Source organism: Pavona decussata, unplaced genomic scaffold (assembly GCF_977016875.1).
Source record: "Pavona decussata unplaced genomic scaffold, jaPavDecu1.1 SCAFFOLD_381, whole genome shotgun sequence".
In the NCBI taxonomy this organism is placed as follows: domain Eukaryota; kingdom Metazoa; phylum Cnidaria; class Anthozoa; order Scleractinia; family Agariciidae; genus Pavona; species Pavona decussata.
This window is the reverse complement of record NW_028145755.1, coordinates 1,268,015-1,293,868: the sequence shown is the minus strand read 5'-3', so window position 1 is coordinate 1,293,868 and position 25,854 is coordinate 1,268,015. Positions and strand designations below refer to the sequence as shown.

Sequence of the window (25,854 nt, the reverse complement as noted above, 5' to 3'; positions counted from 1 at the left end):
AACTGATTAATTTCCAACTTATATCAGAAGCTTGGAAGATGCAATAAAACAGTTAGTACCGTAGTTATATTTTTTTATTCGTCACACATTTAGCACATGTGATATCTCTTAATTTATTCTTCCTTTAAGAGTCAAAGAAATGTCATGTTACAATAATTATTTTTACTCTAACCATTTGCTTTCTCTTTGTACAGAGTTGGGCCTGTAAAAATGAATCATAATAAAAGAAAACTAAACCACAAAAGCTATTGTGTCTCATACTAATTTATTGTCTCTACATCATTGTTTAAAGTTTGTACTTTGTTGAAATACATTAATCATGATTTTAGTTTTCATTGTGGAAATTTATAGCTTGTTGTTTTATTAACAGCTGATCACAAAAGAAAGACTTAAAGGGGAAGTATCACGCAAATTTGTTGTCATTTCAAAACCCAAAAATGTTTGTCTGTCAGGTAGAAACAAAGAAATAATTGTCAAGTGTGTTATAAATTATCCCCCAGCGCAATAAAACTGTTGATTAGTGCCTCTGGCAAGAGACAGAGTAGGTCGGTATGGATTGAAACTTGAAAAATGTTAGGCTAATGTTTTTCAAGTTCTCGCATTTTTGTTTCCAAAATGCGCTAGAACAGATCACGAGTTGTTCCTTTCAAGAATTGAGTTGATTTCTTTCCTCTCGTCATTCTAGAATTATTTGGCAGTTGATTGAAGCTCTTATTTCACCATTTTTATCAAAAGATACCAAAACCCCATGACACTTCCCCTTTAATATCACAGACTGAACATGCAGGAATCATGTGAGCTATTTCTAAAATATCAACCACATTGTAAATCTTTCTATGTAAATATACTATTAAGTAAACATATTTTATTTGTTAAAATATGAAACTTTTTAAAAGGATTTGAAAACTTATAAAAAGATATCTAAAAAAGCACCTGGGGTTCTCAACAAGCCAAAAACATTAGGTGCTTTTTTAAAAATAATTCTATAAGATTTTTCGCCTTTTAAAAAGTTTCATATTAATATCTAAAGAGTGGTTTTCAATTGAGTGCTGTGAAGCCAAACCCAAAGTAATAAGTCTGGCCGGTCACAACAGATGTAAACAATGCAATGAGCCAATCAGAACTCAAAGCAAATACATGTAACTGGCACCAAGGGCGGGAAAACGCGTGCGAGCAAGTCACGATTGGTTTTGGTTTTGTTTCTCATTGGTCAAGAAAGTGGCGCAAGTTTGCGAACCAATCACAGAGCGAAGTAAAGTATTAAAGCAAAGTAAACACAAAATACTTTGGATACTCAATTAAAAACCATGCTATTCTAGCCTCCCATGCAGTCGTTTTTAGGGGACTCGAATTACCTCCTCCCCAAGTCCCCTAAAAACGACTGCGTGGGAGGCTATGCTATTACCTTAGACGGCACCTTTTGATGTACAAAAACACTGCATTCTGAAAGTTAAACTCTTTGGATTAAAATCAGTATCTGGGCAAAGTCCCTTTATTTAATTTGCTCTTGAAAAAGTTGAAGTCATCTACTTTTACGATACATTTCCAAAAGTTAAGTTGAAACACTGACAGACCCAATGATAACATTTCAAAAAGCTTTTGTCTCATATAGCTAAAATTCTCAATAAATAATTATTAAAAGTAACCCGATAAATTGAAATTCAAAATGTTGTACATATTAAATTATAAGAGCTTCGATCACCTTATGCATCAATCCACCTTTTCACAAAGCGTGTGTTTAAAAGATGGATATCATGAACTCTGTTATCTTACAGAGGTAAAAGAAGTTCCACTTTAATTTTTACATCACACAATCCACCTTAACACCAACAGGTTATGAAAACAAAGGGTCTTCTAAAGGTATACATACTCAGACATTTTGAAGTTTTGAAATCAAATCTCTCTTGCAAGTTTTAAAGATCCATTTTACATTCTGATCACAGTATCTTATGATATTATTGTTTATACATCAGTCGACAGCAATGGATACTCGACCTACACATCCATGAGCAAGCGGTAGACCCTCAAGTAGTAGGAAATAGAGACTTTTGGCACAGAAGCGACTTAACAGGAGTTACTCCATTTACTCTATTTCCCTCCCCAGTACTATGTTTTCGCCCAACTCGACATAGTGCTGGGGAGGGAAATAGAGTAAATGGAGTGTTGCTCCGTTAAGTCGCTTCAGTCTGTGCCAGAAGTCTCTATTTCCTACTACTCCTCGGTCAATAGCCAAGCGGCATATTGGTCCCGTGTCGACTGAGTAACAACCAACATATTGACCGATGTATTGGTCGATATGTTGGTCGAGGCACCCTATAAGATACGTGATTTGATCACTGTTATGTGCAGCTACACACAGCTTGGTGCATTTTGATTTGCAGGATCTATTTAATAGGAAATACAGTAACTAAATTTAAAACTAATATTTGCTGAGGTGCCCATTGCCCATTGTTAACTTTATAAGCATGAATCTATAAAATATCATTATGATTATAAACCGTTTAGCTGTCACCATATTCATGGCATTGTTGGTGTCCAGGGACTGTGTGTAAACCTAACCTCATCCTCCTCCGCCACCAGCACCTGAAATGTAATTTTATATTAACAAATAGACGTCAGTTTTCTATGGTCTGTACTTCTATAGACCATAAAATGATGGCATGAAATGCTCAGAACTTAAGTTGAACCACAGTTTCACAGGCATGTTTGGACATTTTGTGTCGTCATTTTGTGTCGTCATTTTATTGTCTGTAGGAGTATAGACCATAGAAGACTGACATTGATTTGTTTTTTACAATAACAAGTGCGAGCAGAGTTGGCTTTATGTTCCACTGAGCAAACTAGCGCACCCGCTACATCTACGTTATTTTTATTGTCCATACTCTTATAAATAACAGCTATGAGCAAGTCAGTTCATGGGAATTTGACAGTTATTGTAAAACACAAATTAGTTGTGCACACGTGCAAATCTCCAATAGGGGACAAGGCAAATGGTCTTTCAAAAACCTTTAGCCAAAATTCCACAAGTCTCACAGTTTCAAAGTTTGGCACAAAACCAGCTTGAGAGTCATTTTTGTAAGGCACAGAGAGTCTTGGGCTCACAGAAAAAATGCCAGAAAAAATGTCAAAACCAAGGAGTGACCCTGATAAATGTGGTAGAGCATTAATTTGATCTGCCTTTCTTCAGTTTCCATTCCCAACCTGTGGTTTACAATCAGTATTAATAGATTCAGTACATACTTGAACTGGGAATAAATCACCTGGTAGAATAAGAGGATCTGATCTTCAACCAAGGACAAAACAGTTGGGACAAATTCGTATTTACAATCTCTTTGTACACAGGCAACAGAAATGTAGTACACCAGAACAAAAAATATCCTCTCCCAGAGCCCCATCCCCTTACAATGTAGAGCTTGTGTAAGACACAAATTGTGGACTTCAATATTATTAATATATGGGGGAGGGTGCGGGAGGTTTACTCTCCCACACCGTCTCCAATATATTAATAATATTGAAGTCTGCAATTATAATTATAATTATCCAATGTAAACAGATAACATGGCCTTATTAATGAGGTCATGCGAAATTCACAGTTAATAGCATACTTTGTAAGACTTGTCCAAAACCCTTTGTCCTTGACCATTTTTTTGGCTACAGGGAAGGGATTTTCTACAGAATTTTCAAAACAGTCAAATGCCATGCACATAAGCAAGGGGTTCACCCAACCCCCTTCAAGCTTACTGCCAATAGATACATTGTGGGATGATTATGGCATGAAAATGCACAGTTCTAAGTGTTTACCTCTTCTTGGTGGCCTATAACTAAATCCACCTCCATCGCCGGATAAGGGGTTGTGATCTGCAAAGCAATTTTAAATCACTTAATATATCACTTATGAACATTAAGCTGATCTTTTGAAAATAGAGTCTTTAATTGCAAATGGGATTCATCAAGGGGGTGAATTACACACCCAGTAAAAACCATTGCCTGATGAATGAACACCAGCTGTATAACACTTGAAACGTGATGCCATCAACACCTACATGTATGCTACACAATCATGAGACAAATTATTACTTTTGAACAGAAATTCAGTTTTGATGATTCTTTCATCATATCCTTCATGAGAATTTGAAGGAGGGAGGAAGAGAGGGTGGGGGTGGAAGTTGAATTTTCCTTTGATCTCTTATACAAAGATTTATAAATTATTACAGAAAATAAATATGCACACTGCACCTGATCTTCTAAGAGGCTTTTTGTCTGGTTTCTTTTGTGTTGTAGAATTGCTGGCTTCAGTTGAATCATCCTGCTGAAAATGAATTAAAAACAGTTTGCAAGACAACTTTAATTTTAATCAATGGTCATTAAATTTACCACAAGCTTGTTGAACATTCACATGGGTGATTTGAAAATGTATAGCATTCGAAACAATATTTATTTACTGTTGTGTAGATTGAATTGGCTTGGCTTGGCTTGAATTAGTTGGGGAGCAGAGATGGTGCAGTGGTGAGAGCACTCGCCTCCGACCAAGAATTGGCCCTGGTTCAATTCCCGGAATTGGCATCATAAATTATGTGGGTTGAGTTTGTTGTTGGTTCTCGTCCTTGCTCCAAGAGGTTTTTCTCTTGGTACTCCAGTTTTCCCCTCTCCTTGACATTTCCAAATTCCAATTCAATCCAGAATCTGAGGGTCACAGGTTTAAGCAAAATTTATTCATTTATTGGCTTTGACACATTTTTACCGCAGAAAAATAGGACAGAGACGCTGTGTGATAAATACCAGAAGCTACAAAAATATATTTACAGGAGACTTGAATCTTTTAGAGCGATATCCCTTTCCTTGTTGATGCCTGTCCCAATCTGCTACTCGCTCTCTTCTTTTGTTTTCTTCTTCCTTGTATTGAAAATAAAAATAAAGTCAAGTGTAATTTAGTACTGTGTTGTTCTAGAAAACACCCATAAACCCACCATTGGAGGTTATTTTGTCAGCTACATGTTATGACCTCTACAGGCTCTTTGAGCTCTGTTCTCTAGCTCGGTTGAATGACAACTGAGCTGTCAGTGGAGAGACCAAGGTCCTTTAATTTATAGTTATAGAACTTCCTGTTTAACCATTTAAGCCCCAATCTCAACATACATGTATATATTATCCTCACTGTTTTTCTCAGTATTTGTATGGCACTAATTGGGAGAATTTCTTTAGATATCAAAACACACCTTTGGTGATGACTCTGTTTATTCTCATAACTTGTATGTTTGATCAAGAAGGAACATCATAAGGAGAAATGAGATGTTCATCACAATTGTGCAGTTCCAGAAAATATCCATGCTCACCCAACGGAAGGTTTTTTGTTTTGCATTCCCTGTCCCCCCCCCCCCCCCCCCCAGGAAATTCCAGTTAAGCTTCATATTTTGCTTCTAAAATTTTGACTTTTAACATCCCCCTCCCTCTAGGAATTTCCATTGACCTTCCGTGGGGTGGGTATGGATTTTTTCTGGAACTGTACATTAGGGATTAGAGGGTTAAGCTTTCAAGAAGATGGTTCCATAACAAAAGCAAATTATCTGTCATTTATTTGTCTTTTAATCGTGGCTGCTGCTTAAAAAGAGCCCAACAGCCTGGGGCGCCCAAGAAAATGCTCAGTCTGTATGTCCATCTGTCTGTCCGTCTGCATGTGAGTATGTATGTTTGTATTATTATTGCTGAGCAGTTTCAGTTACTGACCAGCATTTTGTCCTCAAGAAATTTCGCAGCTTTAGCATCTTGTTGCTCCTGCAATCTTCTTCTTGCAACCTCCATTCTTTCCTGTTGATTTGCAGCTTCTATTGGATCTATGTTGTAAAGGGAGCAAGAAATTTGCAAAAATACTGAAGACTAATATTGGAAATTAGTCACACTTATCAACAAATCCAACACTAAGATAATATTTAGCAATGCAAATTTAAGAAACATACAGAAATGTCTTTAAAGGGGCCCTGTCATGAAATATTATAATTTGTCTTAAAACGTGAAAAGCCAAAAGATATATTTTCCATCAGTGGAGACCTGCAAAAAATGATCGGGTTTCATATATAAGTGGTTTAGAAAGGGAACTGAAGCTACTTATTGCTGTCTCTGGCCAAGGATGATGCAGCTAAATAGGGAGAAACCTCGGAGAATTCCCTTGATCTCTTTCTCCTGGGGTGGCAGAAGCATTGATCTTGCTTGAACAAGGGAATGCTGACATTCAATCTCACCCCACTGAAGAAGTGTAAACCGCCATGAGACTATGTGATATGTGCGGTGTATAAATACATTTTCTAATTTATATAATACCATTACCAAGAGAACTTAAATCCACTTACCAAAGTTGGCAATTTCTCTCTGCCGTTCCCATTTGTTCTGCAAATTTCTCCAATACGGCTTCAGTTTACTCCACAGAAAAACCAAAAGAATAATGCCAAGAACAATAAACCAGCCATAGCGTTCTAAGAAACTCACACCTGTTTGTCATATAAAAGACGGAATTATGATCTATACAGCTACAGTGCTGGGATTTTCGTTGTTTTACACTACTGAATACAAGTATGTCTGACTGAAATTTAATAAACACTAACTGTCAAAATTCCTGCACACTGATTGGATTGAAACTATCATCTATAATCTTGAGAACAGACAATAAAAATGACAAGATGTAACAAATAAAGTACTTTCTCAAAGGAAATAAAGCCAATTTCGCTCATCTTTTTTCCATGTTTTTTTTTTCATACTTTTTCCAAATCGACTGCAGTTTTCTATGGTCTACACTCTTATAGGCCATAAAATGTTCAAAACTTGGCAGTGAAACCAGAAGCCACGCACCACCTGAGTTTTGAACATTTTACAGCGTCATTTTATGGTCTGTATAATATAGGCCATAGAATAGTATATACTATGGTACAGACCATAGAAGACTGCCATTGATTTGTTAACAGTACAACATTATTATTTGCCCACTTTATGATGGAAAAAGCAGCATATGAGCTATGATCGCAGCTACTGAAAGATAACCTGCAACTCCAGACACCTTTATTTGAACAGGTGTGTTTTAAATCTGTTAGAATTCTTTGTAGAACTTAAGGCTAAAATGAACGCAGAATAATTATTAGAAAAAAAGAAAACATGTTACATTATCCCTAATATGTTAAGCTTCCACTACAAACTTGGCCTAATTTTAATTAGAGACCATTACAGCCACCAAATTACTATAAGGATATCTTTTGTCAACACTGACAGCTGTTCAAACATGATGATAATTGATTCAAGTTTATTTTCCAAACCTTATTTTGGAAAATATATGCACATCTACAATAATATTATATAGCATAAAATTATTCAGTAGAGTTATTTCGTAAATTTTAGCAAACTGTTATGCATATGCATAACTATAAATATCGTAGACAGGAAATGAAACAAACATTTTTTGCTTCGAATGCAGTCATACATGTAGGTACACATATTCTATAAGCAACAAGGGCAGAAAAAGGTTATATCCTCTAGATCTGGTATCTTTGAACATGCTTTGCACTTTAAGTTTACAACCTGTAAGCTTTAACATATAAAGCAGGTACTCTTTAAAGTTAAGCTTAAAAAAAAGTCACAGTACTAGCTTGAACAGCTTGTCCACTAGGAGCTTAAGTTTTGAGGTCAAAGAACGCAGCGATTCCATCAAGGAAGTTTAAAAACAAACTCTCGCAAGGACTTACCCAAGTACCAAACGTCCACAAGAAAAGTTGGCGCCTTATTCTGCAGAACGTTGCCCGCAGGACGTTCTTCAGGTTCCCTAGCTGCTTCCATTTCTTTCAAACAGTAGAATTCTGTGCACTAAGCTGGCAGCATTGTAAGTGAACTATTACATTGGGAAGAAATTGTGGAGTCACTCAAACCAACGTTTCGGTTTGACGTGGAAAGTTTCTATTGGTAGGTACTTCATATATGGTAATGTTTGTGTCCCCGATTTTTTGACCGCTGACCAATGTACATTTCGTGAGTCTCGCGCGAGGAAGTCGTGCGTGACATTACGCGTGGGTGTAGTCGCGCAGCCTTCCTCTCTCACTGCTATTCTGCTAAGAAACGTTCAAGACTGCTTCATGGACTTCCTGTTATTAGCAAAATCAGAACACAGATAGAGGCTGCTTAGGGGGTATAAAGGGAGGAAGAGGCGGATAATATTTCAAACTAAACTTACTACAAAATAGCCAAAATTATAAAACACAGTACTGCAGCCGAGAGAGGGGTTCATTTCTTGATAGTTTAGATAACGTACTGGGCCTGACAAGTATTTCTCAAAATTGCTCTTTATCAATGGATGGTAATTTTTAATGTAACTTTGTCTATTGCATTTAATAAATAAATAAATAAATAAATAGGAGTTTTAAATCCCTGCCTTATGCAAGAAGAATAACTTGTGCACATATAAATTCTTTATGTAGGTCTAGCAAGTCATGAGGACGTTCAAGAAATGGGGCCTTACTCCAAGACCAAACTCTTTCAACCGCACCTTCCTCCCTGAAGAAGTGATGAAAACTGACTGCATGCCCTTTATCAGTTAAGAAAAAATGTATGCCTTGTGCTAACCACCCTGGTGAAAGCAGTAACATCTCTTACCTAGCTGATCACAAAAGAAAAAAATTAATACTGAGACACTTGGTTTCATTGGTAACATTATTTTTGTATTTCTATCATCACAACAGGAAACAGGGAACCATCAAAGAAACTGTGAATCCAAGCCTGAGAGGCACCTACAAACTGAAAATCCATAAACTTCATATCTGGATCACAGGGAGTCCACAAAAGTTGTGAAAAAGAAATAAATTAATAAATTATTGACTTACGTTGTTCGTTTCTAATGGTTTTCTATAGTGCTCATATGCATACAATTTACGCGACAGCACTAATGTCGTGTACTGAGTTGTGCACGAGCGGATCTGAGTTCTGCTGACTATACTATACGTAAACATTGCTTGCCAATATTTATATATAGTATAGTCAGCAGAGCTCAGATCCGCTCGTGCACAACTCAGTACACGACATTAGTGCTGTCGCGTAAATTGTATGCAAATGAGCACTATAGAAAACCACAAGAAACAAACAATGTAAGTCAATAATTTATTTCTTTTTCACAACTTTTGCACACTCCTTGTGTCTGGATATTATGATGACTCAGCGTCCTCAGATGAATAAAGTTAATTTATCAGACCCACCAACAGTTCTGACTGAAAAGTTTTATCTGTTCTATTTCATTAAGAACAAGCATAAAGATGATGATTTAGTAAAAAAGATTGGTTCTGAATTTTCATGAATGATTGCCATGTATATTAAAATGCCACAGAATTGAAGACTGCTCTGTAGCCATAACTTTCAAATGCGGTGAATGAATTTGTATTGCCGTTGGAGTGAATGACTTGTAACAACAATTCATAATCATGTACCTTTTTTACACAAACAGTAACAGTGTTTCCTCTTGCCTGATTATAAGAGTTATTGGCTTCCAAATGTTTTTAAAAAATAATGATTTCAATTAATTTTACAAAAATACACTTTGCCTATATAGCTTCCTTTGCTTTCTTCGTACGATAACCTTCAAACTGTTTACTGGTTTTAAGGCAATGTTCAGCCTCCTCAGGGTCATGCTGAGTAAGAATGTGCCGTTTAAGATTTCCACGTCGTTTTAAGCGCTGTCCACAAAGATCACACTCAAATGGCTTCTCCTTTGAATGTGACCGCTTATGATTCCACAAGTTACTGGAATGCTTAAAAACCTTTGGACACTTCAAACACTTGTATGCATAGACATCACTGTGAATTTTCTTGTGCATCGAGAGTGCGCTTGACCAACTAAAAGTCTTGTTGCATATTGCACATTTATACGAAGTCTTCCTGGTACTCTTCCGGGATCTTAAAGGACGCACCTTGTGAACCGACCTTTGGTGGTCTGATACCATATTTAAACAGCGAAACATCCTACCGCAAAGATTACACTTGCATGGTTTCTCTCCTGTGTGGATTCGCTCATGGTCACGATGCGCAGACCTGCATCTGAAGCCATGACCACAGTACTGACAGACATACGGCTTTTCACCAGTATGAAGCAACTTGTGCTTCTCCAGGTGACTCCGTTGACGGAATGATTTGCTGCACTCACTGCACTTGTGTGGTCTTATGTCATAATGAATATTCATGTGGTCTCTGTATACGTTTGATGACAGGACTTTTCCACATTCCACACACTCATGAAATTTACTTGTCTTCTTTTTCTTGGTTCCTACAAAGTAAATATTAAAGAAATTGAAATTACCTGTAGGGTAAATGAATAAAATGGTCTCCAATACTATATGTACAGTGCATCCATTGTGGTTTGATTAAGTTTTGGACTTGAAATTTGTCAAAAGTGTTTAATTTTCATTTCCCTTCAAGATGTCCATCACAATCTCAGGAACAAAGCAAAAGCAAAATCAAACTGGTTTAAAAATTCTCAACCAAAACCAAAATAATTTTAAACCTCCATTTTAACATCATGGGAAACAAGCACTGAATTTATCCCATACACCGCCTGCAATACAGACAAATTATTTTGGGCAAGCACTACAGCTGCCATCTTGGATTTTAAAAGCAGAGGAAGAAAAGGGGGGGGGGGGGTGGGGGTGGGGTGGGTATTCTGTCCCCCCTTACTCCAGCTCCCTAAGGTTTTGAAAATCCAACATGGCAGCTAGGATTAACTAACTCCCATACAGAGATAACATCAAAATTAACATGTTGCGATGTTTTCAATGTTTTGAAACCAGAGAAATGACAATCAGTGAAAACTAAATAAAAATTACTGCTACTTTATAATTAGCTTGTCACCCTAACTGTCATTCTCTGCTTGATAATGCTGTTCAAACCATTGAAACTTCGCAGATCATTAATTTTTATATTTTTTACTGCAGTGTATGACTAGGAATTTAGATATCTGATCTCACAGAAAACATCAACTGATTATTCATTAAGGTTTTGAATGTAACACCATTGAAGTGTAGAATTTAATGTAATTATTTTCAAGTTGAGTAAATTTGAGGATATAATTTTATGTCATTCCAGTCATACTGCTACAAAGGTGTTAGTTTGCCTTGGTTACTGATTAAAACTGCTGTGTGTGAGAAGTCTCTTTTTTGCTCAAAAATCCACTGTGATGAATGCAAAAAAATGAGCGAGCAGAATATTTGAGGGACGAGTCGCACATGCAAGGGGCAAGACTCACCCCTGGGATATTGTGCTTTCTCAGCTTTTGTGTTCTTCCCGGTAGATTTTCGAGCAAAAGAGAGACTACTCACATTCTAAACTGTATCTACTTGAGTATGAAAATTATACTGTAACAGTTATACCTGATTTTTTTTGTGTCGATTCTTGAGACTTTTCTGTGGTTTGTTCTGCGATATCAGACTCCAAGAGTGACGGCAACACAACAACATCTACTTCTTGAGTGACAGGTGCAGATGGTTCTTTACTGATGTCAGCAGAAGTGCTCACCCCTGATATGCCTGGACAGACCTCTACAAGAATTAATTAAGACATATCAACTTTTTTCACTCAATTGTAAGAAAAGCTTTCGTCACATCATCGCACTAAATTTTAAGAAAGATATTAGTCCCTTCCCTTATTTAATTAAGAGACTGAAGCCAAGGATAAAGCAAATTAAAAAAATACTCAGAAAAGTTTCAAATGGCGTTTTAAATTTCTCAAACTATTAAAATTTCATGAAGAGAAAACAAAGGGCACGGCTAACGTGAAGGAGGTTTGGAAAATTGTGATCTTAATTGTCGTAAAATTTAGTGAACTTCAAGTCACTTTGTACATTTTTCTGCTTTGCTCTTCAATAATTTTATTATTACCAGACCTATAAGGTTCCGTAGAGATTAAATCTAAATTTGAAAAATGCATGGTATGTGGGCGCCCACATCTGCCTGTACACAAATCACAAGTTTTTTCTTTATATTTCCTCAAGTTAAAATCAGATTTCTATGAAACTTTGCATTTTTGCTAAATTCAATGTAGCAAACCAACCTGTTTATTCACCAAGTTTTTCATTTAATTCAGTATTAAAAAAAATATGATTGTGCTAATTTTTACCTTTTGCGGAAATGTCTTTGCTACCTTGTTCAGATTCTTGATTACATTCACTGTCACGCAGTATAACATCTGCATTTTGAGTTGAAAGTGAACTGGATTTGTCACATTGAAGGGCAGTTGAGGTTAAATGGAAATCCTCGCTGGACTGGACAGGATTTGAAGAACTTGACTTACAAACAGAAAGTGCGCTAGTTGATTTTTCAATCTCAGTCTCTGTGGCTGCATCTAATGGATGCTTCTCTTTATCATTTCCACCACCTGGACACATTTCATCTTTCTTTGATGCATTTTCACCTTCTCCACGAGGTGAAATGGAGACAGCAGCGGAGGTTTCTTCTCTCACAGGCCCTGTGGCTATATTTGATAAACTCCTCTCTATGATGCTTCCACGATCTGAAGATGTTCTAACTTTCTTTGATGGATTTCCAGCCTCTTCAACAGGTAAAATAATAGCCACCTCAGGAACTCCTGTTTCATTGTCAGTCTCACCACTTTTATTATAATTACTAACGTTTCCAGCAGATTTCTTTTTCAAAAAGTTTTTAAGAGCCAATTTTGTGGCATTGCTGATCTGCATCCCTCCCATATCACTTGCTGATGTTGCTACTGGTCTCGCTTGTGAATTATTTTGAACATCTTCCTGCTTAGCTTCATTGTGAACAAGCTGAGTACATGTAACTTTACCATTTTCAATGTGCAGACTTATTGATGGCTGCTGTAGACTAGTAATAGAAGGCCTTCGTGGATATAAAATTGTCGGATTTGACACTGACAGTACTGGTAAATTTAAATTTGATGGCCTTGAAGCATTTCTCCCTGCTACACACTCCTTGCGTTGTTCGACAACTGTTGTTCTTGACATCTTCTGGATATCAACAGCTGCAATTTCAGAGCAATTTATTTCACTTGTGAATGAAGCTTGAGATGGAGATGATGATGTTGGCGAGATTTGGAAGACACGCACAGCTCCATCAGTGTGGCTGTTTGTTATTTCTCCATTCTCTTTAACTCCATCAGATTCTTGCTGAGCAAATTCAACAATAATGCTGATGGTATCAGACTGTAAGTCAGGAATATTTGTATTCACCTCCATTGGATGTTAGCTCAGTTCTGAATGATATTTTCCTTTAACAAGACATATAACAATATTTGTTAGAAGTTGTCAGAGAGCCCAGATATATAGATATAGAAAGAAAACAAAGCTATACAGTTTCATGTAAAAGATGCCCTGTAGGATTAGGCTGGCAAAGACTAGATTATAATACTTTATTAAAAACTGCATCATTGTATAATGCAATTCGAGGGATTTGATTGGCTTAGCGGCCATGGTATATGAGCAATTATACCATGGCCGAGAAATGGCGACCATTAAATTGCCTTCTGGTCATTCTTGCACAGCGAAATCAGTAAGATCTAGCAATATTTCACGGTTGTTTTTAATAAAACAATTATTCCACTTGCGCTTGTTGGATATGAGATGATTATAGCCAACTCGGCGCTACGCACCTCGTTGGCTATCTATCATCTCATATCCAACGCGCGCTCGTGGAATAATTGTTAAGTATAAATTTTTTTTAGCATGTTTTCAAGTCAGTACATTTCACTGACCCCCGCTCCATGGACCACCCCACGAGGTCAATCAAAACATTACAGGGGAACAATGAGTCCTCCTAAGATTTGTGTTCATAATGCTATGTGCATTGTTTTCTTTGTTACATCTTCATTAATTGCATGTTATTTTTTTCTTTATTTGAGAGTAGTACATTCCAGTAGTTCAATAAGAAGTTGTCGTCCATTTGGTGATTCATTTGGTAGTCCATCGTGATAGCCAAGGGACTGGGAATAAGGGGGAAATGGGAAAGATTTTGGCAGAGCCTCATACATTGATTATACAAAGCACCACTGTCATACTGATCCTCTTCCAAAAACAGTGAGCATAAAGAGCAAATAGTCAATAGCATTTGTGTCACAAAAATATACATAAATTAATGTATGGTGCTATGCAGAAATTTTGCCGCAAAATATACTGACCCGTGTTATACACTGACCCCACCCCCCCCCCCCACCCACTCCCCTAAACCAAGATGGCGTCAGAAAGGAGGTCTGATCTAGCTATTGTGTCGATTTTCGTTTTCTTCGTTTTCCCAGTAAATTTCCCCGAAGATGTTGACAGTGTTTTAGAGACAAAAGTTTTGAGGTTAAACCTAGATGCACAAATGCTACCAAATTACATCCATTACATTTCATCATGCAAGTGAACAAGATAAGCTTAACGTTTTTACGTTTACGTTTGTTCCATTTCCATACTAGGAAGGAATGTTAATGATATTAAGGACTTTCTGAACCCTAAGGTACAAATTCATGCAAGTATCTATCTAGTTTAATGAATTGCTCATATCCTTACCAGTTATTTCTTCCTCAATCTACCAAATTAAACTTGAAAAGTGCCCACCTTCGTTCCTCCTCTTCAAGGCGCCATTTTGAATAACGCTGAGGGGGATCTGGGACTCTAAAGAAAAAAATTATCAGGAGGGAGAGGGCGGGGGATGGCTACGTTATGAGGGAACCGTGGGAGAGGCTCGCGTCTCAAGTATGTCAAGCCCTACTTCTAACAAGTTCAAAAGACTGTTTTCTTCTCTCTTGGATAAAACTTAACTTGGTTCAATAAAAAGTGGCCCTCAAGCAACACTTTTTTCATATTCATGATTAGTGACTAATCAGGGGTAGGGAGGGGGGATTTGGCATGTAACGAACGGACGCTCGGCACGAATTTCTGATCTGTTGACTTTCTTCTGTTTCTTGCAATGGTGCTCGCCAGATTTCAAGGACATTCTTAATACATGAATGGAAATATTTGCCACTCAATAACAACGTAACCTCCGTTTTTCTAGTTGACACGTCACTCTTTACAACTCCCGATTCGCTGCTCCTCTGGGACACTCAGTCCATGTTCTTAAAGTTGAACAAAATTTATTGGCCTCTCACTTCCTCCTGAGGTGTGCCCACTAACCAGAATTTCTCTACTTCTCCTATCGCCACCTCTAGTCTATCTAGTCCACTAGTTTAGTCCTATAAAAATCGCCTATAAGTTTTCTATTCCCAGGCCCGTAGCGGGGGGAGGGGCAGGGGGGGCTTGAGCCCCCCAGAATTTTTGGAAGTTAAAAAGCATTGTGCCCAAAAATATATAATTAAAGCAAATTAATGTTGAATTCTGACGCTGCAAGTGCCTTTTCACAACCTTTAATAGTCTGTTTACTACCTGTCAGTTTCCTTCGCTAAAGCCTGGTTTACACTTGCGACATAACGACATAACGACATAAGAAGGACGTTATGTCGTTATGTTAGCAGTGTGAACATGTAAACATAATGACATAATGGCAACATAACAACATCGACATAACGACATAAGGAAAAAACTGATCTTTTCTTTATGTCGTTATGTCCATGTCGTTATGTCGTTATGTTGCCGTCAAACAAGTGTGAACAACTTCGACATAACGACACAACAAACCACCAATCAGAGAGCGGCAAAAATTGTCGAACCTAGTTCGCCACAAGCACTATTTTCAATATGGCGGCTACTGTGGAGTTGGAAGATATGACGGAGCAACCCTGGTGCGGCTCGTGTAGATGAAGAACTTGCTGAAGCGGTTCGAACTTATCCAATATTGTATAATAAAAGACGTGTAGATGTTCTTCTAGCTTGTTCCTGAAATACTGGACGCACCCACTCTTTTCTTCTAGCAATTTTTCCCTTGGTTGTCGTCGACGACGCCTTCGTCGAAGAAACAAATTAATCCATCTCAAAGGCAACAAGTGTTTGTTCCGCCATGTTTAAAGTATTCTTTTCACCTAACCTTATGTCTTTATGTCAGTGTTCACATTACCGACATAAGCGATTGTGTCGTTATGTCATTATGTCGTTATGTCGCAAGTGTCAGCCAGGCTTAACAGGCGCTCCTATCTTGTGAATCGGAAATAAGAATTAAAATGGATTTAAATCAACCAATCGGAAGCTGTCCAAATAAACTACTTGTTGTCTAAGACATCCGCTCATTTTAAGCAATACAAATGTCCTTAGTTTATAACAATTTAGTGTTCCCGCGTTGTCACACAAAAAAGCCACACAAATATGTCCTCAAGACCAGAGAAAAAACAATTCTCCTGCAGTCGGATTCTTACTGCCGGATTCTAAATTTAAAAAGAGGAAGAAAAATTTATCGTCGTTTGTCTACGTCCTCCTTCAAACGTGAAAAAAAAAGTAGTCCACGTTAAAGAAAAGGCAAAAACATGTACCTTACAGACGCCGAACTTTTCATGAGCCGAACCTAGCTAATACCTCGAATTAAGTGCATGAAAAGTTCGGTATCTGAATCAGTTGAGAACGGCTGTTTCAATTTAGAACGGCTCAGCCGTTCTTCCCGCCTGGCCCAGCCGGGAATTTCGGCTTTGGAACGGCCTTGATTCAGACTCCGAACTTTTCATGAGCCGAATTACCTAATGCACAAATTATTATAACGTATTTCAAATAAAAAAATAAAAAAATAAAAAAACGCTAATATTTCGATTGGTTTTGCTTCAAGTAAATTAAGTTCAGCGTCTAAATCAAAAGGCGGGATTTTTGTGATTTGGGCCGATTTAAGTTCGGCTCATGAAAAGTGCGGCGTCTGAACTGGGCCTAAGAGTGTGATCCAGGTGCAAAGTTATTTTTTTACTTACTAAATCTACCGGGTTTTTTGATGTTTTCGTTGCATCTTAAACTCCCAAATCAGTCTGTTTTTGAGTGATGGGGGGAGGGGGGGGGGGGAAAGTTTTTTGCTTCACCATTTTGCTAAGCCACCTCAGTTGTTTTAGCCTTGCTACGGGCCTGATTCGGCAATAGGGAAACGATTACCTGCGTGTAATTAGCTTACCTTTTTCTAGTCAGTCTTGATTTTACATTCAAAAAAGTTAAACCAACTATAAGATCCATGGTAGATTTATTTTAGAACTGTGTAAATAATCTGTTGGCTTGGCTTACCGGGGTTTGAATCCGATCTGCGGATCGTGAAGAAATTTTCATTTCTTTGTTAATGTCTTACAGCTCTGTTTCCGTTGATCATGAAAAATATCTTTGATTTTCGAATTTTACTGAACAGAAGAAACGTGATGTAGTTTGAGGAAGACCCAGACTCTTAAACAGTTAATCATTTTCTGAAGCAGAAACTATTCCTAAAAAATTCACCGCATTTATCTACTCAGCTGAGGCAACAGGAGGAATTGGAAATACAGGACAATTTGACAAGAAACAATGATTTTTATTTTATCACGACTTTCTCGAACCAACCTCTGAATAATATTTTAACATGATCATTGGTTATCGTGGTAGAATATAATAAATAAAATAATAATTTTGTCTCACGATCTTATCAGTAGACATACTTATGTTTGAGTAACGCAACTTGAATAACTAAATCGTGAGACAAAAGATTTTTTTATTTATGATATTTTGACGTCTTTCGAATTTTAGATGACACTCTTTTGTGTTAACAGATCCAAAAATGAAATTACGTAGTTTTTCGTTACATCAACTGACGAAGTCTGCGTGCCCCGTAAGGCCCCATGGGTAAACGCTAATGAACTCAGTTTGCACAAGACAAGGGAAATAACAAGGGAAAAACCCCCTGGTATTACCCAATCAGAGAGAACCAAGTCGATATTTGCTAATTGCATGACTCACTAACATTTCGATTGTAATTCACTCGCAGCTGACAGAATGTCTTTACTACTTTATTGTGAAAGAATATGAAACATCGTTGGCGAAAAGTTGAAATGCTGGAAAAGACAAAACACACCGTAATCTTAAAATCTTCGTATTTATGGCCGGTAAGTTCTGTTGTTGTGAATATATTGACCACTACCCTGCTAGCGCAGCAGAGGTTTTTTTCTGGTAAGTCCGTTAGCATGTACGAAGTCGCGATCGTTCGTATCTCTAGTATTTCGCGTAGTCGGCTTGTTTACGTCCTTTCTCTCGGGGAAGTAAACAAGCCTACGACGCGAATACTAGAGACGCGAACGACTTCGTACATACTAAAAGACTTCTCTGAAAAAAACCTCTGCTAGCCGTGAGGGTAATTGGCCACAAACAGATTGCGAGAGTGGTAATTTACGTTGTTGAAACGTTTTGTTGTTTCAAGGAGAAAACCGAAAACGTCAGCAAGCATCTACATCTAACGATCCAGGGGATATTTTCAATAAGTTAGAACAAGAAACTGAAGAAATCAATCCTACTAGTTCTGCTCTTAGCGTAAACAAACTGTCACGCGATGATTATCCTTGTGTGACTCTCGAAGTAGAATTAGAACCGAAAAGATTGTCGGAGTTCCCTTCGTCGTCCGATAATCTTCGTGCTGCTGGAAAAGGTAAATACGGAAGCACTGAAAACCGAAAGAAGAGTGCTATAGAACACGACGAAACAGCTATACAGGTTGTAGAAACGACAAGTTGCATATCAAAAGAGTCGCTTGAGCGACAGTCGCAAGTTCCAACATCTGCAGTTACCGGTGGACAAGCTGGTCAATGTGTGCGGACTGTTGCGGAAACATCACCAATGCCTGACCTGTTTGCGCAGGATGAGGACGGAGATACGTAAGGGCTGATGCAATGTTTCGTTTAAATATTTTTGTAGTTACTTGTTTCTGTTTTGTATGGATAAATGTATTTACTCCACACTTTAAGTTCTTGCAACTGAAAATTATCCACTAACACAGTGTATGATCTTAAATATTTTAGACTCTTCGACATTCCCTTCTCTAAAAGTTCGGTTAACAATATTTCAAGCGAGTTGAGTTCATTTCGGTATCCATACAGATAATTATAATTTTACCATATCTTTTGTGTCGGCTTGCTAGCATCTATTGTAAATTCTTTACACAATTGTTTGCAAGAGTTCACCCACATGTTCATTGAAATCGCTCACAAAAGAATATTGCTTACGTCAGGAAACTGACATTTGCTGTGAGCGCATTTTAAAGAACAGGACAGGAACAGGAACTTACGCCTGTAGACTTACGAAACCTGAAGTCGTGATACACCGAAAATGATTAAAGACCTGATTGTCGTGTGTTTTGAGCCACGTTTTGTTAAACTGCAGAAAATTCCTGATTTTTCAACCATAAGCTGTTCGCGGTCTCTTAACTACTACTACTCAGTTCTTAATATTTATTCTAATTCTAAAATGGATGTGAAAACTTTATTTCTAAATTCGTAGGTTTTCTTCGGTTAACCACATGGAGCTTAATTAAAATAAAATGTTTTTAAAAAATTAATTGCGTGCGTTTAACGTACCACAGAATCGACCATCTATAAAAGTTTCAGTCAAAACGATAAAAAAGGCCAGAAAACTCAATATTTCAAAACTCAGTTGACAATTAACTTATTTCGATGAAGGAAATAGTTCAACTTACCCAACGACATTTATTGCCAGTTTCTCCATTAAGCGTTCGTCTTGGTGAACGTACATGCCCGTATTTGCAAGTCGAGCAGCACCTTGCCTAAGCTCGGTAGGAAATGCCAAAGAATACATGTACCGGCCGTGACAGGTACGTGACTCGTTCGAAAGCACTGTGTGCGTCATGTGTTCTTGTCGAAACTACATGAAATTCACGAGAAGTGCCAAAAAAGATTAATCTTTGCTACGGCTTTGTAATAAATGTCTTTTATCCGTGACGGTCATGATGCAGTGAAATCCCTTACGACTTTAATACTATGGACAAGAAAAGGTGTCTTTAAGGAGAATTTGTATTAAGTGTGTTAAGGTAAACTAATCAATCCAGGGCCAAGAACATTGTCCATAAATAACGAGGTATTCCTGGTCATTTCAGCGAGGTTCGACTGTAATTTGGCTTTCGTTTTCGCGGTATCGTATTTTTTGCCAATCGAGTTGCGGAAAAAGATTCAGGATTAGACGTGTTGCGGAAAGCATATGACTTTGCTTGTCTCAATACCATCAATTTAAATGCGGAACAAACTGTTCAGCTCGGCCAATGGGAAATTCTGCGTCCCATGGAAACCATAATTAAGCACATGACAACGTGAGGATTCCGTTGTTGGGACGTCATAACAACCGGGCCTGAGCTGAGAAAATATTCTTCAACATCAACAAATTTGGGGAATAGTTCGACAGAGCTGTCGGAAATCATCCAAGTCCTTTTTTGCAATCATTCAATCATATTTAAACACGTTCAAATTTTTCAAGCGTTTGAAAATCTCCCTCTTCGAATAGGAACTGAAAGCGTACAAAGCAGGTTTCTAAAAAGCTTCCTTCCTGCACCGACACCAAATGTGTCGTAAAAACGTAGGTGATACGTTTGCTATGGTTACAAAAGTCGCAATTCCGTTTCCATCTTTTCTAATCTCACCCAGCTGCTTCCTCCTGTATAAAATATAAATAATAGATCAATTAATTATTGTTTTCTTTCCTGCGCACTAAATCACTTCAGAATGAGTAGTTTCGAAGCTTTAATTTTTTTTGGCTCTAAATTTTGCATAATGGCTGCATGTCATACTCAGACTCCTGGGCTGGACTCGAATGAAAAGATCGCGGAGACTTGAGTACAAAACGCTTTTCCTTCTATTCTCTTAGATTTCTTCATATCGCCGTTGCACAGGGAGACCAACCGCTGACTGACTTTTTCATCCAGAGAATGAAGTCAAGAGGAATTGATATATATAACAAACTTAGACAGGTGGGTCTCGTATATTACATGCTCAGCTTAATAAAAATGAAATAAATCAACTTTGTTTAACGAGGGTGACAGATAAAAGTCTGACGACTGACAAACCTGTGGCCCTCGGATTCCAGATTGAATTGGAATTTGGAAATGTTGGTTTTTGTGGAGGGAAGAAAACCGGAGAACCCGGAGAAAAACCCTCGGGGCAAGGACGAGAACCAACAACAAACTCAACCCACATATGAAGTCGAGTCCGGGAATCGAACCCGGGTCACATTGGTGGAAAGCAAGTGCTCTCACCACAGTGCCATCCCTGCTCCCCAACTGCTTATAAGAACGTGTCAATTTGTATAGTAATTTTTTAATTCTGTATTCTACTTGTTGTGGAATGTAATTTTTACTGTTACATTTTGTAAGTGGTTGATGTGTTGCCTAACCTAACCGCCTTTTACCGACCTAATTGAGATGATGATGATGTTGCTACTAGTTAATTTTACGCGAGGACTTTACCAAAAGGAAAATAACGTATACAGCCTGGTATGGTAAACACTTTGGTGTCATGGAATCTACGTAAAACTAAACCCAAACAGACTTAAACAACACAATGAACTAACCAGAATTCAATTGAACGGAAATGCATGTAGCAGGCGCCAAGCGCAGGAAAATGCCGAAAAGCACTGTATTTTCACTTGCTTTAATACTTCTGAGTAGCATTCTATGTTGCAACTTTGAAAGGACGGCCGTAATCTTATGAATCCATTGGGGACAGATGCTAGTTAGTGAAATTTCGATGGCATTTTAAAATTTTAAAACCGTATTCTTTCAGACGCCACTCCATCTTGCTGTAATAACACATCAAGCTTACATGGTGAGAAAGCTGATAGAAGGCGGGGCAGATGTCAATTTGATGGACAGGCACGGACAGACAGCGCTTCATTTGGCCTGTCAAGCGGGTGACGTCAACTGCGTGTACGCCATCCGTGACGTTACTCGTATTAGCCGCAATAACATCCGGTTGGAACTGAAAAATTCACAAGGTGAGTAAGTTATTACGACAAACTAATTATTTGTTTCAACGTGTTAAAACTTGCCCGGCAATTTTTGTATACTAGTTTACATGAAAAACCCGTACGTTATAAGTCTTGTTTCTTTCCTTCAAAAACAGCTAAAAGTAACAAATGATAAATAATAATAAAAAATAAAATCACTTATAGAGCGCTGTGTCCACTAATTGCTCAAAGCTATGTGGAGTTATACAACTCTAAGTTAGGTTATTTTTCAGTTGACTCGGTTTCCTTTGTTCTTTTCGGTTGAATATATTCAATAGCCCCTGTCAATTACTAACTGTCTGAAAAGCTGGGTGCGGCTTTGGTTGTAAAAGGGGAGGGCGGGGCTGAAAACAATAGCTGATAACAACGGACGAGGGGATTATAACGAGGGGATTATAACGAGGGGGGGAATATATATTCCCCCCCCCCCCTCGCCATATACCGCTCGACTTATTCCCCTTATTTAGTAATCTCAAACATTTCAACGAGTTCTTAACCGTTTATTTTTAAAGCAAAAATGAACAACATAACTTTTACTCCTACTACTACTACTACTACTATTACTACTACTACTACTACTACTACTACTACTACTACTACTACTACTACTACTACTACTACTACTACTACTACTACTACTACTACTACTACTACTACTACTACTACTACTACTACTACCACTAGTACTTCAATAACAGGCGCCACAACAAACTCAAACTCATCTTTTTGTCGACTACTAGTTGGAAGGGAGGTTCTTTCATCGGCGACCACTCATTCCATACTTGTACTGTCCGACTGGTAGCTTTCTTTACATTTGCAGGAATACGACCACTAATCCATTCAGCAAAGACAGTGTAAGAAGTTTTCGGTTAAAAAGACTTCATCTAACAATCGCTCATCGTTGTTTCCACACGGAACGATAGCCGACTGCACACTATTTCCAAAATTTAACAGCAGCCGCTCAACCACGTGTAGTGTACTGAATGCAGTGATTATGCAAGAGTGACAAACATGTTTACCACGCATACCAGCAGACAAAAGCAATTGTTTATACAAATTGTTGTGTGAATAATCCAAAGTTCAGAAAAAAGTTGAGAAAAACATCTTTACGGCCGAAATCTCACTGCCTACTACTGCCGTTAAAAAATGTTATGTATTTGACTTCAACCTGGTATAAAATAAGCATTTAATTATTTAAGGTCCTTGTCTCTATTAGGAATCCTCACCAACCGAAAAAATAAGCATGTTATTGACCTGTCCCTCGGGGATATGTGATATATTCCCCTCGTGACGTGCCCTCGGCCCCTCGTTCCAGGCCAATAACCCTTACTTATGGAGTAAAGGTAAACAGAAACACTTAGGGGCAGAAGGCATCATGGTTCGCTTTGTCAGCCAATTACGAGCATCTTTCAACGAGGGCAGAACCTCGAGACTTTGAGGGCTTCATATCTCTTAAATACAACAAAAATAAACGTTGCGATGACTGTCGGGATCCTGGCTAACCTGGCTGAGATTTTTCCTTGTAATCACGTTCTTTGTTTTCTTGGACCTACTGACGTATGTGTCGGCCTGTTTGTTGATGAAGAAGCGTTGTGGTTTCTTCCCACACACAAACTTAGGTTTGCCTCGAACTGAGACATGATAAAAGTGCGTTATCATCAGTTAACTTCGAAAGTTAAATTAATGATAACGCGGATATTTTCTTTTTCTCGAAGGTTTATCCGTCCTTCATGTAGCGACCTTAAACGGAAATAAACATCTTATAGGAACGATTCTCGATATGGGAGTGAACATTGATGATCAGGTAAGTCTTGAAGTGTTTTTGACATCTTTAAATAGTCCAGGATGCTTCCTTGTTTTTAGGTAGATTTTGACTGATAACAAGAAAATTCTACTATTAGTTATGAAAACTCCAAACGACACTGCGTTCACTTAACCCATTACAGATTTGAGAAAGTTGACAATTTCATTTTCAACGAATGCAGGATTCCAACAGCGGTCGCTCCCCATTACATCACGCAGTGGAAGCTGGGAAGTATCACGTGGTAGAGTATTTGATATCACGTGGTGCTGACGTGAACAAAGTGACCTTTGCTGGAAACACGCCATTGCACACAGCCAGCGGCAGGGAAATGGATGATATGGCCAAGCTATTATTGACACACGGAGCTAACGTGAATATTGCTAATCTGGAGGGGGATATTCCTAAAGTGGTGCGAACCAGTGAGCAGGTGAATATAATTATAAGGCATTAGGACTCTTTTTTCAGTAAGAATGGTTGTTTAACTGAGTATTGTACAACAAATACCTTAACCGATACAACTCAAATCAAATTGAAGTTAACGGCCCGGTGAAGCGCGCGAAAACTTGCGAGCAAGCCACATTTGGATAAGGAAAATGGCGCGAAAATTTAACCGATCATAGAACGCAATAGAGCGGTTTTAAATTGAGTGTCATGAAACTAAACCTAAGAAGTAAATACTCTGGCCAATCACAACAGACGCAAACATCGCAATGAGCCAATCGGAATTCGAAGTGAATTCCTAGCACGGGCAAAACTCGTGCGAGCAAGGCACGACTGGTTTCGGTTTTGCTTCTCATTGGTCGAGAAAATGGCGCGAGTTCAGTTTAAACTAATCACTGAGCGTACTAACGCAAATCCAAGGCAAACACGAATAGCTTTCGGCAACGATATTGAAGCTCGCGTTAAAGTCAAATCAAAACAACGCAAAATTCACACACTCCCTTTTAAGCCGACGCTCTCATACTGTGAAACCACGCATAAATGAACACCCTTTTGACACACTTCTCACATGTATAGCTGTAGAACACGAGTTTGGGCTCAGTGAGGCAGTGGAACTTTGATGACCACGCCTTGGGATCACAAATGTAGTTTTCGTAAGTAGTTATTTTAAACTACTATAATTTAACAAAAGGCCTCCCTTTTATATTTTCCATTTTTAGGCAAAGAGACAGTTTCAGTCAAAGCCGAAAGGGGGTAAGAGAAGAAAACGATGAAATTTTAACGAAAGTCCAGTTCATTAGCGACGGGGGAATGAGTTTCCAAGGCTTGCAGGGCTGCAGCAACGATTGTGTGGCTTATTGGACTGGAGCTGGCTCAATCTGGCTGGAGTCTAAACAGCTGAGAAAGGGGCAATTAATTTTGTTTGATATCCAGGAAGAGGAAGGAAATCCAGAAATTGTTTAAAATGTGAGCGAAGGCACGAGCTACGCCGGCTGTCATCAAGATAATTTTAACGTTTAATTGTTGCAACTGGAAAAGAAAATTGCCTTAAACGAAATTGCTTTGAGATTTTCAACACTGATCACCTAAAGCAGCATCTGCTTTGCATTGAAGGATTAGAATGTGATGGTAAACAATGCTGTCAGCTGGTTTAATAAAGGAAAAGCAAACACTGAGATTCTTTGCATGTTTCAGCGGTCACTCTTGGCATTAGTCTCCTACGCAGCCGTTATTAAGGTCGTCACGCGACCCTTCTCTCTACTAAGTTGGTGGAGAAAGTATTGCGTGACGACCCTAATAAACTTAGTGGGGAAAACCGTTGCGTGACGGCCCTAATAACGGCTGCGCAGATGACTATCTCGGCATTACTTCCCGCTCTTTCCGAAGGCTTATCCCCTGGATTTCATTATCAGATAAATATAATCCTTCCATTTTCACATATACATGAAGTCAATTGTTTTAGCATAAAAAGCACGCGTGATTAAGCATCGTATGTCTTGCATTAAAGGAGAAAATGATTGGCAATGTAATAAGGCTTTTAAAATATAGATGGAGCAGCTGGTGAGCAATGATGCTGATGATATTAGACGGTAAGTCAGGAGAATTTCCATTCACCTCCATTTTTTGTGTGAACTCGGTTTTCCATGGTGCTTTCTTTTAAAAACATATGATTTGTCAAAAAGTGTGATTCAATCGTCTTTGATATACAGAAGTTTTTAAAAGA

At 38.2% G+C, this 25,854-nt stretch overlaps 3 protein-coding genes across 6 annotated transcripts; 1 reads left to right on the top strand and 2 right to left on the bottom strand.

The window, feature by feature from the left end:
• Positions 1–246: 246 nt before the first annotated feature.
• Positions 247–7,918, bottom strand: LOC146452012 (selenoprotein S-like). 3 transcript variants are annotated; one of them, XR_014859843.1, is made up of 8 exons: positions 7,725–7,914; positions 6,345–6,482; positions 5,725–5,831; positions 4,804–4,893; positions 4,237–4,309; positions 3,802–3,858; positions 1,406–2,583; positions 247–1,320 (listed from the first exon to the last, which is right to left on the bottom strand). XR_014859843.1 is itself a non-coding variant. In XM_085098275.1 (7 exons), exons 1-7 carry the CDS (start codon positions 7,813–7,815, stop codon positions 2,561–2,563), a joined length of 576 nt encoding a protein of 191 aa, XP_084954401.1. In that variant the 5' UTR covers positions 7,816–7,918; the 3' UTR covers positions 247–2,560. The 3 variants fall into 3 exon arrangements, 2 of the variants coding, with proteins under 2 accessions (XP_084954401.1, XP_084954400.1); XM_085098275.1 differs by having other exon boundaries at positions 247–2,583; positions 4,237–4,306; positions 7,725–7,918; XM_085098274.1 differs by having other exon boundaries at positions 247–2,583.
• Positions 7,919–9,227: 1,309 nt separating this feature from the next.
• Positions 9,228–14,616, bottom strand: LOC146452011 (uncharacterized). Of its 2 annotated transcripts, none has more exons than XM_085098259.1 (4): positions 14,531–14,616; positions 12,127–13,251; positions 11,382–11,549; positions 9,228–10,282 (listed from the first exon to the last, which is right to left on the bottom strand). In XM_085098259.1, exons 2-4 carry the CDS (start codon positions 13,217–13,219, stop codon positions 9,564–9,566), a joined length of 1,980 nt encoding a protein of 659 aa, XP_084954385.1. In that variant the 5' UTR covers positions 13,220–13,251; positions 14,531–14,616; the 3' UTR covers positions 9,228–9,563. The 2 variants fall into 2 exon arrangements, with proteins under 2 accessions (XP_084954385.1, XP_084954386.1); XM_085098260.1 differs by having other exon boundaries at positions 12,151–13,251.
• A 3,210-nt stretch (positions 14,617–17,826) lies between these two features.
• Positions 17,827–25,306, top strand: LOC146452010 (uncharacterized). Its single transcript, XM_085098267.1, has 7 exons — positions 17,827–17,991; positions 18,303–18,753; positions 20,750–20,852; positions 21,664–21,874; positions 23,602–23,690; positions 23,872–24,117; positions 24,851–25,306. The coding sequence occupies exons 1-7, from the start codon at positions 17,985–17,987 to the stop codon at positions 24,902–24,904; spliced, it is 1,161 nt and encodes a 386-aa protein (XP_084954393.1). The 5' UTR covers positions 17,827–17,984; the 3' UTR covers positions 24,905–25,306.
• The last annotated feature ends 548 nt before the right edge of the window (positions 25,307–25,854 follow it).